Source organism: Anopheles funestus, chromosome 3RL (assembly GCF_943734845.2).
Source record: "Anopheles funestus chromosome 3RL, idAnoFuneDA-416_04, whole genome shotgun sequence".
Lineage (NCBI taxonomy): Eukaryota > Metazoa > Arthropoda > Insecta > Diptera > Culicidae > Anopheles > Anopheles funestus.
Window position 1 is genome coordinate 78,237,327 of NC_064599.1, and position 17,906 is coordinate 78,255,232.

At 47.1% G+C, this 17,906-nt stretch overlaps 8 protein-coding genes across 9 annotated transcripts in view; 2 read left to right on the forward strand and 6 right to left on the reverse strand.

Moving 5' to 3' along the window:
• LOC125770887 (protein unzipped-like) overlaps positions 1-602 on the reverse strand; it is a 57,338-nt gene extending 56,736 nt beyond the window's left edge. Inside the window, exon 1 of one of the 2 annotated variants that reach the window (XM_049440939.1) lies at positions 469-602. The gene's annotated coding sequence lies outside the window, so the exon portion shown is untranslated. Of the gene's footprint in view, positions 1-376 lie in introns of both variants that reach the window. The other variant, XM_049440938.1, reaches the window with a different exon arrangement.
• A 639-nt stretch (positions 603-1,241) lies between these two features.
• LOC125770789 (pancreatic triacylglycerol lipase-like) lies at positions 1,242-2,553 on the reverse strand. The gene has a single exon (XM_049440777.1). It carries the CDS (start codon positions 2,513-2,515, stop codon positions 1,493-1,495), a length of 1,023 nt encoding a protein of 340 aa, XP_049296734.1. The 5' UTR covers positions 2,516-2,553; the 3' UTR covers positions 1,242-1,492.
• A 232-nt stretch (positions 2,554-2,785) lies between these two features.
• Positions 2,786-9,762, reverse strand: LOC125769567 (uncharacterized). The gene is made up of 4 exons (XM_049438299.1): positions 9,708-9,762; positions 9,484-9,614; positions 8,091-9,375; positions 2,786-3,838 (listed from the first exon to the last, which is right to left on the reverse strand). The coding sequence occupies exons 1-4, from the start codon at positions 9,745-9,747 to the stop codon at positions 2,865-2,867; spliced, it is 2,430 nt and encodes an 809-aa protein (XP_049294256.1). The 5' UTR covers positions 9,748-9,762; the 3' UTR covers positions 2,786-2,864.
• Positions 4,269-8,028, forward strand: LOC125770795 (uncharacterized). The gene is made up of 3 exons (XM_049440786.1): positions 4,269-4,936; positions 4,995-5,954; positions 6,619-8,028. The coding sequence occupies exons 1-3, from the start codon at positions 4,882-4,884 to the stop codon at positions 7,605-7,607; spliced, it is 2,004 nt and encodes a 667-aa protein (XP_049296743.1). The 5' UTR covers positions 4,269-4,881; the 3' UTR covers positions 7,608-8,028.
• Positions 9,763-10,014: 252 nt separating the features above from the next.
• Positions 10,015-11,335, reverse strand: LOC125770787 (pancreatic triacylglycerol lipase-like). The gene is made up of 2 exons (XM_049440775.1): positions 11,188-11,335; positions 10,015-11,123 (listed from the first exon to the last, which is right to left on the reverse strand). The coding sequence occupies exons 1-2, from the start codon at positions 11,225-11,227 to the stop codon at positions 10,096-10,098; spliced, it is 1,068 nt and encodes a 355-aa protein (XP_049296732.1). The 5' UTR covers positions 11,228-11,335; the 3' UTR covers positions 10,015-10,095.
• A 738-nt stretch (positions 11,336-12,073) lies between these two features.
• LOC125770791 (lipase member H-like) lies at positions 12,074-13,169 on the forward strand. The gene has a single exon (XM_049440782.1). The coding sequence runs from the start codon at positions 12,157-12,159 to the stop codon at positions 13,144-13,146; it is 990 nt and encodes a 329-aa protein (XP_049296739.1). The 5' UTR covers positions 12,074-12,156; the 3' UTR covers positions 13,147-13,169.
• Positions 13,170-13,269: 100 nt separating this feature from the next.
• On the reverse strand, positions 13,270-14,635 carry LOC125770788 (pancreatic lipase-related protein 2-like). The gene is made up of 2 exons (XM_049440776.1): positions 14,385-14,635; positions 13,270-14,314 (listed from the first exon to the last, which is right to left on the reverse strand). The coding sequence occupies exons 1-2, from the start codon at positions 14,428-14,430 to the stop codon at positions 13,326-13,328; spliced, it is 1,035 nt and encodes a 344-aa protein (XP_049296733.1). The 5' UTR covers positions 14,431-14,635; the 3' UTR covers positions 13,270-13,325.
• A 109-nt stretch (positions 14,636-14,744) lies between these two features.
• On the reverse strand, positions 14,745-17,635 carry LOC125770793 (pancreatic lipase-related protein 2-like). Its single transcript, XM_049440784.1, has 4 exons — positions 16,670-17,635; positions 15,944-16,224; positions 15,674-15,848; positions 14,745-15,608 (listed from the first exon to the last, which is right to left on the reverse strand). Exons 2-4 carry the CDS (start codon positions 16,017-16,019, stop codon positions 14,882-14,884), a joined length of 978 nt encoding a protein of 325 aa, XP_049296741.1. The 5' UTR covers positions 16,020-16,224; positions 16,670-17,635; the 3' UTR covers positions 14,745-14,881.
• Between the last annotated feature and the right edge of the window lie 271 nt (positions 17,636-17,906).

A 17,906-nucleotide genomic window follows, 5' to 3' on the forward strand; every position in this document is an offset into this window, starting at 1 on the left:
ACACACATAACGAACAGAAGGTGTGCAGAAAACAGAAAGAGATAGTTGCCGGTTTGGGAAGAATGTGACGGGAAACGTTTCCTTCCTTCCGCTGTTTTTAAAATGTCCTGTGCGCGCCAACACCCGGAAGAGAACACACTCGGGTGGAAAGCATAAAATGGTTAGACACCGACACCGACACCGACACCATCGGCCAGGAAGATTTGACGGCCGAATAGGACGCCGTAGGCATCGAGCGAGGAACCGGCACTCTTGTTTGTTGCTCAGATCTTTTGCTGCGTGCAAAATTGAAATAATCACGTTGTTTCACTCGTTTTCCCGAACATCACACTTGAAATCAATCTAATTTTTATAATTAGCACTAATTTACACTCACACTTTAATGCACTATTTCAATGCGAAGCGTTTTATTGTTTGGGTAAAGTGATATGAAAATACACACAATTATGTTCACATCTAAATCATTACACTTCTAAATTCTGCAACTCCGGTCGCTGTTTTAACTGTTTACGGCAGCTTTTGTTCGTAGTACGAGGTGTACGCACGCACATCCGCTCTGTTACGCGTTTCGATTTCAAATGAATGCAGAGAATGAATTGCCTGAGGAATGAATGCTAACTTCAAACACGCAACTGTCAGTTTGGACAGTGAGCAAAAACGGAACGATACGTGGTCAATCTTAATACCTAGAGCTATTATGCGTCTTTTTTTAAGTAAAATGTGTGTTTATTTTTTTTCTAAATTGCAAAAAACAGCAGAAGTAGAGATACTAAATAGCTTCAATGCACTAACGTAATAACTAATATTTAAAAGGTGCATATAAAACAAGCACTAAATTTGTGCCGTTTGAACAACACTCAATTTCACTGTTCTGCGTAAAATTGTTTGAAATATAAAACAGCGTTCAAACTTTCTTGCAACAGAGCCTAAATGTATGCAATATTTTGTGCTTTCGTGCAGGCAAGTTCACGTGAAAATGAGTGAAATTAATCGTTCTCGAAGAAAATTAATTGGACCAGAGTCTCCCCCGGTACAGATTCGACAGAGCGACATCGTCAAGGTTAGACATTTTCGTTTATTTATATTTAATTATTACGGCATTTAACCGTATAGTCAGCCTGTAATGAATGGCTGAAGTGCACAATTTTCACAAGGCATTTCCTCCTTGTGCTTTGCCTTATCCCGGGCATACTCGGTTACATTTTCGTTTACTTATATCGCGTATAAAACAAGACCTTCTTTTTTTTTGCTCGGTTAGAACGGCCTGGCCGTATCAAGACTTGTTTTACCACGTAGCAGGATAGTCAGTCCATGCTACAGGGAGACGGTCCGGATGGGATTTGATCCCTAGCACTGCCGTGTGGGTCGGCTCAGTTTATCACATACACCACCCGGCCGACCAAGACCTTCTTTCTGAAGCAGCTACAACTTTTGTTTAGATACTATTTACAAAATGCATTTGGCAAATTTATTCCCAATTTAATGGTTACTCCTAACCCTGCGCGAAAGGCGAGTTGGAGTTGGTGTTTAGATGGTAAACACCCGAAACACCACGTCCACGGTTGGACGGTTCGCCACCCATGTTGGCATTCGGACCGCTTGAGGTACATCCGCCAGAAAGGATCTCGCCATGATTGGCACAGCGCACCGATCGGAAGCCCACCGATGACGAAACCGACTCAGCATAGAAATCGTTTACGCGGTTATGCGCACAGATTCCAGCTATATCCAGAATGCATCCCGGCTGCGAGCGACCGCCATTCGGGTAGAAGTTAGCATGCGCCAGTGGCTGATCGAATCCAAGAAGTCCAGCATTCGTGTAGATTGCTTCCGTGTACTGCGCATCATTGGCACCGAAGATATCGGCCTGTCCGGCGGAGAACAGCGGACCAGCCGGATCCAAACCGATGATCGTGCCCAGCTGACCGTTCTGGTGCTTTCCAGCGTTTGACGCAACGTGCGCACCCAAGCTATGTCCGATCAGGCTAATGTTATCACGGGATGCTCCAGAGGCGGAAACGATGGTGTTGATCATGCGCGAGATGATTTCACCGACAGCTCCGACGCGGTTACGGGCGGCAATGTAGTTGATAGTCTGCGATCCTGCACCCCAGTCCACGTTTACGATGTTGAACTCACCGATGCGGATGAAGTGATCCTTGATGCTCCAGTGCAAACTGGCATCCTCACCCTCCAGGAAACCGTGGATTAGGAAACGGGTAGGATGGGCCGGATTGAAGTTACTGCCAGACACAGAACCCTGATCGTTCCAGCGAATCACTTGCGGATGGACCGGGTTGCGACGAGTATACAGACGGAACACCACGTCGGTCTCGGGGTCGAACATTGGTTCGACCTCATTGTCACCTTTGGGCACATCGTACGGGTGGACGTTAATCAGATGCAGTCTGCCATTGCCATCCGGTATCAAAGCCCATGGGTTGCTCTCGAGAGGGGCAGCGCTGGCCAAGGCGACTAGCCCGAAAATACTGAGTACCACCGAAGCTGCTTTCATGTTTGCGACGACTAAACTGGTCCGAACCTTCGCGGGACTCTTTTAAGCGTCAAAGGAATAGGACATTCCTCTTCATTCGTGGGGGTCTTATCGATCGATTAAGATACGGTGCCAATCAAAGATAGCGCCACATGCTATCTAATCCTTAATTGCAATTTTTTTCCAGAAGGTACACTGCTACTGCGCAGGAATAAAGCCATAAACCACGTATGGCATGTATGCAGGAGATAGCAGCAGCAGAGTTATAAAGAAAATCTGATACTGACGTCAAACGTTGGTCATGATTGGAGCTTAAATATAAGCCAAATTTATTTTTAAATGTACACATACACTAAAGAGGGACACGGGTTTATCCAAGAGAGAACGGAGCCGCGGCACGAGTAGAGAGCGTGAAGACACCCTCAGTTCCGGTGCCAAAGTTGGACGGCTCACCACCCATCGGACGGCTCGCGCCTTGTACAGAGCAGTTTCCAGTAAGAATCTCATCATACGAGCCACATCGAACCGAGGTGAATCCACCGGATACAATCGATTCGGCCAAGAATTCATACGCACGGCCGTGCGCACAAGCACCGGCAATGTCAACGCCACATCCAGGCTGGGTGCGTCCTCCATTCGGGTAGAAGGAGGCCTGTCCAAGAGGCAAATCGAACCCAAGCAGACCGGCATTGGTGTGTATCGACTCAACGTACTGTGCATCATTCAGCGTCAATCGATCATTGCTGTCCAGCGAAAACAGTGGCAGAGCCGGATCCATACCGAAGATCGTGTTCAGGCGACCGAACTGGAAGAATCCAGCATTGCCAGCGGCGTGTGCACCGAGACTATGGCCCGCAATACTGATGCTAGCGAAACTGATGCCCGTGTTCGCCTGCAAGAAGTTGATGAACGTAGACACTACGTTGCCGACGGCTGACACACGTGCCCGAGCAAACGGGTAGTTAATGGTCTGTGCGCCAACTCCCCAGTCGACGGTGAACACGTTAAAGTCTCCACGATCCAACCAGGCATCCTTCAAGATCATGTTCACCTCCGAGAACCCATCGTTGTTCCATCCGTGGATGATGAAGCGGGTCGGGTGAGCGGTGTTGAAGTTCGATGCCGACAAGGAATCGGCATTGTTCAACTGCACGACCTGTGGCATGTCACGGTTGCTGCGAGTATACAGCCGGAAGATCGTATCAGTACCAGCGGTGAAAAGAGGCTCCGGTACGGTCTCGTCAATGTTGTACGGGTTCAGGTTGGCCAGATGTAACCGTCCATTACCGTCTGGAATTAGCATCCATTGGTTCGAAGCAGGAGCGGACAGGGAAGCTGCTTGACCTGTGTATCGGTGGAAAACATTGGTTAGTATCAATCTGGACCTTCTACGACGCTCCCGCACAGTACTTACCAGCGGCCACAAGTCCGACAAGTAGTAAAACAGTACTGTACATTTCGAACACTCCTGCTTGCAGGCACTACCAGTTAGCAGATGTCGACTGTTTAATCTGACTGACAGCAATCCGTAGTTTTGGAAGGTGGTTTTATAGCACCCTCGGTACCGTTGGATTAACAGCTTATTCGACGCAAAACGAGTCCCTTATCTGCCAGATGCCCTGATTAGTGATTTGGAGAACCTAAACGTACGCCTCATTGAACTGTGAATTTGGAAGCGGAGATATTGGATTGGACGGACAACTGGTGCAGTGCTACTGCTGTGGTTGTTATTCGACAGCGACAAACAAAATCGCAGCATTCTTCGATTGGTTGTCATGAAGCGGCTCCCGTTCGCGCGATTCATGCGGATATTCGATAAGCACCTGGGGGCAGGTGTTTATTGTTTTATTGTGGGAAATTCGAGGGCTGGTGCGTATGTTGCCCCTATCAACAGCGTCGGACAATCAAAAGGAAGTTAAAATCGCTTCCTTGCGAGACGATGCATGTCTGATAATCCATTTGAACCCAAAAATAGAAGCCTTGACACTACTCTGCACGGCATTTTTGGTCTTTACTAACCTCCAGCAGAATAATGTCTATGATTAGTGTTCTTTGTTAAGATTGCTTGTTTCAAATCTGGAGACATTCGCAACACGTGATATAGATTGCAAACGCACGCATGCAATCAAAACAGTACTCGCGCGATAAGAAGAAATCCTTCCCCATGCCATTGGGGGTCAGTTCAATGTTAAAACGTAACAAACGTTCATCTGTACCGTTTGACGTACAAGCCGAAATCGTATCGAAAGTGACGTACTTTTAGATTATCGATTAAGGCTACGCTAGTGACTGCCAAACTGCGAGATAAGTTTTAGGAAATCGGTATAAAAGGTACGATCGATTAGCTGATTTAGTTTGATCTGAGTATCGGTCAGGTGCAAAGGGCTATGGCAAAGGGAGCTATTATTATTTGCGTTCTGCTGGCTGTGCAGCTCTTCGGAGGTAACGCATCGCACGGTAGTTGAATTCGTATTTTGTTAACGTATAAGCATTCTTTTAGCGTTCGCCTCAACTGCCGACAGCTGGAAGCTGGTTCCTGACGAGTCGGGTCGCTTGCGACTGATCAATACCAATCCGTACGACATTCCGGAGAATGATAACGTGGTTGAGCCCCTCTTCAACCCGGAGACGGACGTAATTTTCCGTCTATTCACTCGTCGCAATCCTGCCCATGGTCAGGTGCTGGAATGGAACAACCCGGCTTCGGTACAAAACTCCAACTTTATCGCCTCGCACCCAACTCGGTTCACCATCCACGGATGGAACGGTGGCGAAACGTCCGGTTTGCATGCAAACATTCGCCAGAACTATCTCGGTGTGGGAGAATTCAACGTGATTGCCGTCGATTGGGGAGTCGGTGCCCAGACGGTTAACTATATTGCCGCTCGTAATCGGGTTGCATCCGTTGGAGACATTGTTTCGCGCATGGTCAATACACTGGTGTCGGCCTCGGGTACGTCCCGCAACAACATCTACCTGATTGGCCACAGCCTGGGTGCTCATGCTGCTGGTAATGCTGGTAAAATGCAGAACGGTCAGTTGAACACGATCATTGGTTTGGATCCGGCAGGCCCACTTTTCTCCCTGTCCGATTCGGATGTTATGGCGCCGCGAGATGCTCAGTATACGGAATCCATCTTTACTAATGCTGGTCTGCTTGGTTTTGATCTGCCACTGTCGGATGCTAACTTCTACCCGAACGGAGGTCGTTCCCAGCCCGGTTGTGGAATTGACGTGTCTGGCAACTGTGCCCATTCGAGAGCTCACGAACTGTACGCAGAATCCGTCTCAACTACCATTGGATTCCGTTCGACGCGTTGCGCTAGCCACGGTGAGATTGTGGCCGGACAGTGTACCAATACCGGTACCGCGAACATGGGCGGTGAACCATCGAACCAGGGCCGCGGTGTCAACGGTATGTTCACCGTGTCCACCAATGGTGCCACTCCATTTGCACAAGGCTAGTCACAGCTGATACCTTTTTCAACGGGATATTTCTTGTACAATAAACAAAAGACTGCAAATTTATTATAAGTATCTATGGAGTAGTTAATGTTGGTATATTTCATTCATTAGAATACCGTATCTCCACATCAATGTTTTCGGCGTTGACCTTTCACCCATGATAAGCGAAGTTTTGGACGACTTTAAACTTGCCGTCACATTATCTGTACGTCACCAATGCGTAAATTAGGATTTGTTCCAAAAGGGCTAATTACGTCTTATAGTTTTGCACTACCAATGCTATCATATGCTCCGCAATCTTCTCTAAGATCTGGCGCACGATGAAGATCTGATCAGTGGTTGATTTCCGGATCAATAACGATAATAATGATTATTTGTTGGACGATAATTTTCTTACTCCCATCAGTAATATGCTTGTTTTCAGGTTTTAAATCTTTCAAAAGCATATTTGAACTATCATTCTGACGTCAGTAAGATGGTTGGAAATTCCCATCAAACAAAGTTTATCTCCGTTAGTACAATCTCTCCAGATATTGGTGATATCTTGACCCCCCTGTAAGGAGTAGGTTATAAAATGAGTTAACCCATTTTGAGCACTATGCAGTGGTAACCCATACCAGATTGTGCAAAAATGGTCCGTCGTACATTTGTTCTACTAGCGACGCAGCTTCTGCTTGTCGCTTCCCTACCAGTGGATCAGTCAAATTGGCATTTGGTGCCGGACAGCGATGGAAGGCTACACCTTGTCAATATCAATCCTTACAATCTTCCCGACGATTCATCCTCGATCGTTCCAAACTTCAATCCGGAACAGGATTTAATTTTCCGGCTGTTTACCCGTTCCAACCCGACGACAGCGCAAGTGTTGGAGTTTGGCAATCCCGGTTCTATTGCAGCTTCCAACTTCAACCCGGCACACCCAACGCGTTTTACCATCCACGGTTGGAACAGTAACGGAAACGATGGCATGAACACGAACATCCGGGACCGGTATCTAAGCATCGGAGACTACAACATGATCAGCGTCGATTGGAGTGCCGGAGCTGTCAATCCGAACTATATCGCAGCGCGTAACGCTGTCGGACCGGCCGGTTCAGCTGTGGCTTCCTTTATCGATCAGCTTGCTGCTGCCGGTGCTTCTGTGGACAATATGTACGTGATCGGGTTCAGTCTGGGTGCGCACGTGGCTGGCAATGCAGGTAAGGGACAGAACGGACGTGTGAACACTGTGATCGCACTCGACCCGGCTGGACCGCTGTTTTCTCTTGGTCAACCGGATGCCGTTTCACCAGCCGATGGCCGGTATGTCGAGATGATCATGACCAATGGAGGATTGTTGGGTAGCAGTACACCGATGGGACAGGCGACTTTCACACCGAACGGTGGACGGACGCAACCGGGTTGTGGAACAGATGTCGCCGGTGGCTGTGCTCATGGCCGTGCGCCAGCATTCTATGCCGAGTCCATCACTAGCACGGTAACGTTCCGCGCTACACGTTGCACTGGTATACAGGAAGTTGTCGAAGGAAATTGCACTCCAAGCGGACCAGATGCTGTCATGGGTGGCGAACCATCGAACTATGGACGTGGAGTTACTGGAGTGTACTTCCTTACCACGAACGACGCTGCACCATTTGCCAGAGGCTAGACAGAAAATCCGATACGATTGGAATCCAAATAAATTCAGGAATGTTACGGATAAAATACAATAAGAGTACTTCTCTCTGTTCTAATAAGGGATATTGTAGTGTCTGTCACGATTTCCAAAAGTTCCAAACGATCTAATGAGACGGGTATTTAATTTCTTGATGATCACTTAAGATCTACATGCTAACCAGTGTTGTTGTTTATTAATCGTTCTGCGAAGACAGCTAAACGATACGTTACAATAATGCAGTACGAAACTGCTTTAGGTTAAATTTACTTGGACGCGTAATTAATTTTTAATGCTAGAAACAAAATGATCAGAACGAACATTAATGCGACGAATCGAGATGCCTCTGTTTAGGTTAATCTCTTCCCTGAAGAGAACCCAAAGAGAGTCCAAAGCGATACAACAATACAAATAACGGTTAGCATGGAGTAATGGAAAAATGTTCGACTTTATTGGATTCTAATATCACTTCTTAACCTTGTGCAAACGGACTCTGGGCATTGGTGGTGAGGAAGTACACTCCATTTACGCCACGACCAACGTTGGAAGGCTCTCCGCCCATGCGAGCGTTAGCTCCCGACGACACGCAGTTGTTGTTCAGGATCTGATCGTAGTTCGCGCAACGGACAGAGTTGAAACCACTCTGTGCCGGACGCACCGATTCGGCGAAGAATTGATGAGCACGGCTATGAGCACAGGTACCTGCCAAATCAACACCACATCCAGGCTGGCTGCGACCACCGTTGGGATAGAAATCAGCCTGACCGATGGGTAGATCGAAACCGAGCAGTCCTCCGTTCGTGTGGATCACCTCAACGTAGTTGGCATCTCCTGACGCCACACGGTTTCCAGGATCGTTGATGGAGAAAAGCGGGAGAGCAGGATCCAACGCCACAACCGTGTTCAAACGACCACGAGTCACACGCTTGCCTACAATACCGGCAGTATGACCTCCGAGACTGTGTCCAGTAACGTAAACGTTGTTGAAGGACATGCCTCCGCTCTGGTTCAAGAAATCGATGAAACGAGCTACGGCAGCACCGACAGCAGTGATGTGGTTGCGGGACGTCACATAGTTCGGGTTCTGTGCACCACCACCCCAGTCAACAACGATCACGTTGAGATCAGCCCGGTCAAGATAAGCATTGCGGATATTAACATTCACTTCCGATCCTCCATTGTTGTTCCAACCGTGAATAATGAAACGGGTCTGACGACCTCCGTTCCAGTGCGGTCCAAGAGTGCCAGCATTGCCAGGAGTGATACGATGTCCACTATTACGGTTGTTGCGGGTGAACAGCATGAAGATGGTATCAGCATCAGCATTGAACAAAGGCGCAGGTTCATCCTGGCTACCCAGATTGAAAGGATCAGTGTTCACAAGATGCAAACGGCCATCACCATCGGGCACAAGCTGCCAGTTCTGCTCGAATCCCTGCTCCTCGTATGGCTCCGGAATTTGTTCCTCGCCGACCTTCTTGTATGGCTCCGGAATATGTTCCTCTCCGATCTCTTCGTAAGGCTCCGGAATTTGTTCCTCGCCTACTCTCTTGTATGGCTCCGGGATTTGTTCCTCGCCTACTCTCTTGTATGGCTCCGGGATTTGTTCCTCGCCTACTCTCTTGTATGGCTCCGGAATTTGTTCCTCGCCTACTCTCTTGTATGGCTCCGGAATTTGTTCTTCGCCTACTCTCTTGTAAGGCTCCGGAATTTGTTCCTCACCTACTCTCTTGTATGGCTCCGGAATTTGTTCCTCGCCGACCTTCTTGTATGGCTCCGGAATATGTTCCTCTCCGATCTCTTCGTAAGGCTCCGGAATTTGTTCCTCGCCTACTCTCTTGTAAGGCTCCGGAATTTGTTCTTCGCCTACTCTCTTGTAAGGCTCCGGAATTTGTTCCTCGCCTACTCTCTTGTAAGGCTCCGGAATTTGTTCCTCGCCTACTCTCTTGTAAGGCTCCGGAATATGTTCCTCGCCAATCTCTTCAAGAGGAAGAGCAGTGGCTGTCGAAAAAAAGGCATCACAACAAATTAATGCATTATTCGCAGTAATTTTATTTGTGGGCGCATTTCAAATGCACCCTTAGTCGTACTTACCTGCCGCCACGCAGAAGATCAGCAATGCGAAAAGCTTCATCTTGGGCTGGTTCTTTCCCGCTGACTAAAGGACAATGGCTTACGGGTTCGTTTTTTATACAAGGCTGCGGCAATCCGAAATGTCATGGAATTGCCTGATTAAAGATACATGTATTTCGGAACAAAAGCAGTACACCAACCCCACACTTACTAATCTTATCTTAACAACGTCGAATTGCAGTTAATTTTGGGGGAACCATAAATCGCATTCAAGTTTGCAGTGTGGTTCGATAGTCCAAAGGAGTTTCGATAAAGATTGCTATAAACTGATTCGTTAAATATCAAATTCATCCAATAATTGTTTCAGCTTCTGTATTTCGAATAATTTTTATTTTCACATTGTCACCTCTCAACCACGTGCAAACGGACTCTGGGCATTGGTGGTGAGGAAGTATACTCCATTTACGCCACGACCCACGTTGGAAGGCTCTCCACCCATACGAGCGTTAGCTCCCGACGACACGCAGTTGTTGTTCAAGATCTGATCGTAGTTCGCGCAACGGACAGAGTTGAAACCACTCTGTGCCGGACGCACCGATTCGGCGAAGAATTGATGAGCACGGCTATGAGCACAGGTACCTGCCAAATCAACACCACATCCAGGCTGGCTGCGACCACCGTTGGGGTAGAAATCAGCCTGACCGATGGGTAGATCGAAACCGAGCAGTCCTCCGTTCGTGTGGATCACCTCAACGTAGTTGGCATCTCCTGACGCAACACGGTTTCCAGGATCGTTGATGGAGAAAAGCGGGAGAGCAGGATCCAACGCTACAACCGTGTTCAAACGACCACGGGTGACACGCTTGCCTACAATACCGGCAGTATGACCTCCGAGACTGTGTCCAGTAACGTAAACGTTGTTGAAGGACATGCCTCCGCTCTGGTTCAAGAAATCGATGAAACGAGCTACGGCAGCACCGACAGCAGTGATGTGGTTGCGGGACGTCACATAGTTCGGGTTCTGCGCACCACCACCCCAGTCAACAACGATCACGTTGAGATCAGCCCGGTCAAGATAAGCATTGCGGATATTAACATTCACTTCCGATCCTCCATTGTTGTTCCAACCGTGAATAATGAAACGGGTCTGACGACCTCCGTTCCAATGCGGTCCAAGAGTGCCAGCATTGCCAGGAGTGATACGATGTCCACTATTACGGTTGTTGCGGGTGAACAGCATGAAGATGGTATCAGCATCAGCATTGAACAAAGGCGCAGGTTCATCCTGGCTACCCAGATTGAAGGGATCAGTGTTCACAAGATGCAAACGGCCATCACCATCCGGCACAAGCTGCCAGTTCTGCTCGAATCCCTGCTCCTCGTTGGGAATTGGGATATGTTCCTCGCCGACTTCCTCATGCAAAGGAAGGGCAGTGGCTACAAAACGCAAATGAGCTTTATTCATACAAATGCAGCAGAAATAAGAAAATCGCCAACTTACCAATTGCCAGGCACAAGCTAAATACCGCTAATACCTTCATTGTGGGTGAGTTACTTCCCTTGTACTGAAACTTCGCAAATTACACCCCTTACTTTTATATGCTGACTACCGAAATTATGATTTTCCCACGGTCTTTTCTCTCACCTACTAATCGAACGGTGAGAAAAGATCTAGAAGCAAAGTAATGTGCATAGATGGCTAATCTTATCGCGGCATAAGGTCAAGCTACTGGGGGACCTTTCACAGTCTTCGATAACTCTTATGGGGGGATGATAAGAAATTGGCATTAGTATCGTCTGAGTCGTATCTCGCTAATCGTACGATTTTGTTAACAAATTGCCTAGTCCATACGACATTCATCTTAAGCCGATGTATGCATTCTTATCTACCTTTACAGCTCAATTATGTCGAGGAGCAACAGATTCGTGATAGGGGTTTTGCGTCATTTGCTAATCCTGCAGCCTTTTAGCAATATAATCAGTTGTAACCAGTTGCATGTCTGGAGTTAACAGTTACGAAAAATGTTTTATTTATTTAGAATTAAATTATTAATCCCCCAATGAGTGAGAACTAGGTTATCTTCGCGTGATTGATCTGAAATCGGGATCGGTTGTTTTGTATAAAACACAATAAATTGCGGCACGTTGGAGTTTCTAGCTACACGTGCCATTATTTAATATCTTACAAACATCGTTTAAATACGACATCCACTATCATTGATAAAGAAGCTTACTCTTATCTAATACTGCATTCCGCGGCATCAAAACATGCAACAAAATCTATGAACAAACCACTCCAGTCTAGTCGGATTTAAAACACGGAAATGTAGTACCACCACTTGAGATAATTGGTTTGACAAGTATATCAAGCATGATGCGCTTTTTAAAGCACTGCTCAAATCAAGGCTCGAGAGGGAAGCGTTGAAAAGACTTTAAAAGCCCTCTAGGACGACAGTACTGCAAACTCGTCATGAGCTCGTTGATCGTACTGCTAGCGTTCCTGATTGCCAGTGTTGTTTCGGATGTGCCGCAGTGCAATACCGGGAGTATTGCAATTCCGAGCAATACCGAAGCGTTTGAGTGTTTGACCGTGGAAGAAATAAATCGCCTGAAGCAGGCCGAAAGGACCAAACGTTTCGATGCCGAATCTACCACTCGTTTCATGCTGTGGACCCAAAGAACCCAACCGGACGACCGGGAGGAGTTGAAATTTAACGATTTGCCCGCGTTGCAGAACTCCACATTCAATCCGCGCAATCCGACGCGCCTGCTTGTACACGGATGGCTCGGCGACTGGACATCGGACGCGGTTCGTACACTTTCTAGAGCGTATGTGGCGAAAGGTACATACAATGTTATCGGTATCGACTGGTCAGCTGGTTCTTCCACTTTAAACTATATAGCAGCACGGATACGTGTGGGTGCGGTCGCTGCTGTGATAGCGAAGCAGATACACATACTGCTGCAGGCTGGTCAGCATCCATCTCAGATTGTCATCATTGGTCACAGCCTGGGGGCACATATCGCTGGGTTAACGGGTAAACAGTTCCAAACCGAACCCAAACTAGCGGCCGTGGTTGCACTCGATCCGGCTGGACCTCTTTTCGCAGGAGATCAACCATCGGAACGTGTCGATGCGTTCGATGCAGAGTACGTTGAGGTCATACACACCAACAAAGGTCTACTGGGACACAGTGATGCACTTGGGCAGGCGGATTTCTACCCAAATGGTGGACGATCTCAACCCGGCTGTCTGATAAACACCTGCAGTCATAATAAAGCGGTGGAATACTTCCGCCGATCGCTGGCAAGTAGGGAACCACTGTACGTTGGGAAGCGCTGTGAAACCGACGCGGTTAGTAATAAGTGTGACGGTGCACAGGCGGTCATGGGCGGTGATCTAAGCGATATGTACAAAGCGAAGATGAGCGGTTTGTTTTATCTCACGATCGATAAATAAACGGCATACGATGATTACTGGTACGGTGCGAAAAGGCTATTATCATACACGCTTTTTTAATTCGCTTTATGATGGAAAAATGGAAAATTTACAACAATTTTCTTACTGACTACAAAAAAAAACAACAGCTTCATACATGCTGCTCTTAACAAACGTTTCGTTATTATCACTCCCTTAAACTAGCATCCCACGGCAAATGGGAAGCTGTTTGATGTCTGTAGGAAGAAAATGCCTGTTGGCGCACCGTCCACATTCGGTGGCTCACCGCCCATACGGGATGAGACTCCAGTTTGCGTGCACATACCATCCCGTATGTTTTGGAACGCTTGACACTGTTGTCCAATGAATCCATGGCGGGAAAGAATTGATTCTACGTAAAAGTGTACGGCCCTGGCATGGGCACAACTGCCTCCAACATCTGCTCCACAGCCCGGTTGCACACGTCCGAAGTTAGGATAAAAGTCCGCATCTCCGATCGGATCCATAAAGCCGAGCACACCACCGTTCGTGTGAATGATCTCCACGTAATCTGCATCCGATGCCATAATACGGTCTGGGGCATTTCCGGCAAAGAATGGCAAAGCTGGATCCAACCCGATGATAGTACCGATCGCACCCGACTGCCACTTTCCAACGTTACCGGCAACGTGAGCTCCCAAACTGTGGCCCACAACAACGACATCACGCTTGTTGATCGAGAAGTATCGCTCCAGGTAGTCCAAAATGTTGGAGGCAGCGGCCGCTACAGCGTACACTAACTGTCGCGAGTTCGGATAAAACTCGTCCACCGAACCGACGCTCCAGTCTACGTAGATTATGTTATAGTTGCCGGTAAAGAACAGTGCTGACCGTGTAAGACGATTAATCTCGGAGTTCTGTGTACCGAGCCAACCGTGAATGATCATGCGTGTCGGATTGTTTGGATTGAAGGGAGAATTGATGATGGAATCAAGATCACCGTTGCGAAGGATATGTGGAACTTCCGGATTCGATGCAGTGTACAGCAAGAAGCGTGTATCACGCTCCGGGACAAAATCTTTTCTCGACCTTTCTCCATCCAGCTGGTACGGTACGGTGTACGACACCAGTCTCATGTTGCCATTTTCATCTGCCGCTACATGCCATTCATGATTGTCATTATCTCCAGAGTATAGCGAACCGGCGCAAGCTGATTATACGAAACTGGGGATTAGTAACTGCGCGTTTCTTGTGTAATAGAAAGTAATAGCACTAATTACCTAACTTCACGTACAGCACACTCAGCAATACCAAGAGGACACGCATTTTGCTACACCTCGAGTTCACAGCAATCTAGCTAATCGACTAACGGGAGCAGATAGCTACTAGCCTCCTTTTTATAGAAACGATAAGGTGAATATCATTATCAGAAAGCGCCCCCAAAAATACAGTTCCTATCACTTCCGAATTGCCTGATCGATAAGATGCTTGACGATGACATCACATTCAATTGCCTGCAGAGTCTAGACCAAGTCTACTATGGGTGTGTGGATTATACGTGGATTACTGGCAGGGTTTTAACGAATCGTCATCAATTGTCTGCTGATGTCCGTACGGTAGTACTCTAGATAAGCCCCGAATTACTGCATTATCATTCTATGTGCTTTATTTTTGGGCCTCCACAACTCTATTGTTGTTATTTATTTTTTGCCTTCTCATCACTGTACCTTAAGGTGACATAAGATTGATTAAACTGAGCCATTTCCTACCCGTTAACTCAGTGAACGTAACCCATCGCATACGGTGATTCAGCCAACGTTTCGACCGTGTACACTCCAGCGGTAATGTTTTTCTGCCAAAATTCACCTCCCATCAGTGTTTGCTGCTTGATGTTGTAGCACGTCCGCTGACGGATCTCATTGTAATCGGTACACCGAACACCCCAGAACCCTTTGGTTGCGTTCGTTAACGATTCGATGAAGTACTCCGTTGAGCGTCCATGGCTACAGACGTCGGTTTTACAACCCGGTTGCTTTCGGCCATAGTTCATGTAGAAATCCACATGTCCGAGTGGGGCTGGGTATCCGGAAAACTGTGTGTTGGTATGAATAACTTCCACGTACGCAGCATCATCTGGGCTGAGGCGCGAGTCTGGCTCATCCTGGAAGAAATTGATCGACGCAGGATCGAGCCCATAGATCACCGCGAGCTGTTGCGTTTTGAGCGAGTGACCCGCATTACCTGCGATGTGCGCACCCAGACTGTGACCGACCAGGTAAAGTCTTCCTATGTCGGTCATGTTCGAGCGTACGAGCTGATTGACCAGATCCGCTACCACCAAACCAACCGCGATCGTATACTGGGCGGCACGGAAATAGGATTCACTGGCACCAACACCCCAATCGACACCGATCACGTTGTAACTGTCGGCATCTAGGTACGCATCCTTTATCCCCTGTATCACCAACGAGGTAGCATTGTTAAACCATCCGTGAATAATTATTCTGCAGGTGTAGGAAGATTTTGATTAGAAAGTTGCTCGTATTCTTAAAATTTGTTCCGCTCCAACCTGACGGGATGGCTAGAATTGTAGAACGAACGCATCAACGTGTCCACCGTGTCGATCGAGAATACATGAGCGTCCGCCCGGTTCAGCGTTGTGTAGAGATGAAACCGTACATCGCGCCGTGCACTGAACGATGTACCGAATCCAATGCGTACCTCATTTAGGTCACTGTCACCGGCTGCGAAAGAAAGCCCAATACTGTCACGACCAGTACCAATAACTTGGAAACAGGTGGCGTCACTGCTCCACAAGCTTCAAGTAGGTTATGTTTACCTTCTCCGTGAAGAACGTACGCACCAATCAATACCACCAGGGTAAGCATTGGGCAGCACCAGTCACTTTGAACCATTTTCGACAACTTATAAAAAGTTCACCAACGTTTTAGTACTCTAGCCGGAACGTCGTATCACCGACTGGTGTAGTCACGCTACGATGCGATGCGTTTTATGCGGTCGGTAGTGTACTACCAGCAGGAGGGCGTACTTGTTGCTGATGCAGAATGATTTGCTTTGTATTTTAAAAATGCACCCACCGTTTTTTGTTGGTTGACGGGACTGTAAAAGAAGTAAAACGTAAAGCGTGAAGTGTATGTATCTTGATTGCCTCACTTCACTAAACTCATGCTTGGCAGGTGGTTCTTGAAAAGCGTGGAATAGCAAATTTTACTTTTAAATTCTTTCTAATGTTAATGTGTAATCGTTCGGTGAAATGTCTTCATTTTGACACACAATTTTTTCTCTCGATCTATTGGACCAAGCACTTGATCGACATTACTTTGCAAATGATGCAATCGATCACTGAATCGTGCATGATTATCACTTTCAATCTCTTTATGTAAGCCAAAAATTAGCACTTTTACCAATCAAAATGGATGCACTCGTAATAAAACGATCGTAATACGATGATTGATCTGTCAACAACGTATCCCACACGAGAGTGAAATCAAATTTTTACACAATGCAAACTGTTGTATGGGATTACAATTGCGTTTTGACTCACCCTTTTCTCGTGCGTTCGCCAAGCTTCAGGAATACAGCAAATCGTAGTTGCATTTATAATTGCACTTCGTTGGACGACTTAGTAATGTTATCGCCCAAAACGTTCGGTAGTACACCACTGTTAGGCACCAGAAAGTGCACCCTACTGAAATCACAACACACCGCTTCAACTTGTCGTGCGGAACTGTTTGTATTTCGAGTCGCAACTTTACAATCATATCGCAACAAAAAAAAAATCACCCAATGTTTCGCTTTCGCCACAGAGCGACATTTCGGCGACCGGAGTTTCCTCCGGACGCACTTTCTTCCCGGCTCTTTTTCGGCTGCTTTGGTTGGTCTGGTTAAGATTTGGCGAAATTTACCTTTCCCTTAGCCATAGTGGGGAATCGGTTTTTTGGACTACAGATTAAGGTAGTTTTATGGGCTTTCAGTGTAAAAGCGCCAATCGTGCAGCTTCGCAGATGAATCGCGGACCCGGGACCGTAACGTTGTCTTTTTTTGTTGTGTGTTTTCAAAATTTCAAACAGCGTAGCGTGTTCCGGTGTCTGGTACGATTGGAATGGACTGAACCGTACATAGGTAGACACAAACACACAAACGATAAGCACATTCTGTTTCCCGCCGGCGATTGTGGCAGCCGCGCGAGCGAGATACGTACACGTGACGGAGTGAACGATCGTATCGGAAGTTGACGGCGACATGTCGCATCAGTAGACACATCATATGGTTAACAGCAAACAATTCTAGCTACCTGCCCACTGCAAGCATTCGCTAATGATCAGCAGCATGCCATTTCGTAATGAAAATAGGAAACTTCCCGGTGGAACAAGTAGTTGAGCGTTACAATTCAATCTAAACACCCCAACTATTAAATGGACGGAATAGAATGGGAACTTGACCTGCATTTCAGTTGTGATTGGATCCCCTGTTGCGAAATTAGTTTGCCTCAGCTCTTCGTTAGCTTCATTAAGACACTTCTAATCGCTGCATAGTTGTTGGTGGAGGCGTCCCAGGGAGTTCCGGCTAATCCGCTAGTATGGAACACTTACGCAGCGTGATAGCACAAGTAAACCCATTTGCATGCAGATTCGTCAATCAAGCAAATCGTTACGGTGCAACAGTGGATGCAAAAGGATAGGAAAATAAAAATTACAAACTCCAAGACAAACTTACTTTGCCTGCACGAGTTTAGAAATATGCGTTTCATTAGCGGTAATGCATCGTAAATTGTAGCTTTG

Coding starts and splice junctions, on each gene's coding strand:
- LOC125770791 (XM_049440782.1), top strand. CDS start 12,157: ATGAGCTCGTTGATCGTACTGCTAGCGTTCCTGATTGCCAGTGTTGTT.
- LOC125769567 (XM_049438299.1), bottom strand. CDS start 9,747: ATGAAGCTTTTCGCATTGCTGATCTTCTGCGTGGCGGCAG. Junction 9,615..9,707: donor GATCTTCTGCGTGGCGGCAG/GTAAGTACGACT, acceptor TTTTTTCGACAG/CCACTGCTCTTCCTCTTGAA. Junction 3,839..8,090: donor CCAGAGTCCGTTTGCACAAG/GTTAAGAAGTGA, acceptor ACCGATACACAG/GTCAAGCAGCTTCCCTGTCC.
- LOC125770788 (XM_049440776.1), bottom strand. CDS start 14,430: ATGCGTGTCCTCTTGGTATTGCTGAGTGTGCTGTACGTGAAGTTAG. Junction 14,315..14,384: donor TGTGCTGTACGTGAAGTTAG/GTAATTAGTGCT, acceptor TCGTATAATCAG/CTTGCGCCGGTTCGCTATAC.
- LOC125770789 (XM_049440777.1), bottom strand. CDS start 2,515: ATGAAAGCAGCTTCGGTGGTACTCAGTATTTTCGGGCTAGTCGCCTTG.
- LOC125770787 (XM_049440775.1), bottom strand. CDS start 11,227: ATGAAGGTATTAGCGGTATTTAGCTTGTGCCTGGCAATTG. Junction 11,124..11,187: donor TAGCTTGTGCCTGGCAATTG/GTAAGTTGGCGA, acceptor TGCGTTTTGTAG/CCACTGCCCTTCCTTTGCAT.
- LOC125770795 (XM_049440786.1), top strand. CDS start 4,882: ATGGCAAAGGGAGCTATTATTATTTGCGTTCTGCTGGCTGTGCAGCTC. Junction 4,937..4,994: donor GGCTGTGCAGCTCTTCGGAG/GTAACGCATCGC, acceptor GCATTCTTTTAG/CGTTCGCCTCAACTGCCGAC. Junction 5,955..6,618: donor TGCCACTCCATTTGCACAAG/GCTAGTCACAGC, acceptor TTGTTCTACTAG/CGACGCAGCTTCTGCTTGTC.
- LOC125770793 (XM_049440784.1), bottom strand. CDS start 16,019: ATGGTTCAAAGTGACTGGTGCTGCCCAATGCTTACCCTGGTGGTATTG. Junction 15,849..15,943: donor GTACGTTCTTCACGGAGAAG/GTAAACATAACC, acceptor TTTCTTTCGCAG/CCGGTGACAGTGACCTAAAT. Junction 15,609..15,673: donor AATTCTAGCCATCCCGTCAG/GTTGGAGCGGAA, acceptor CTACACCTGCAG/AATAATTATTCACGGATGGT.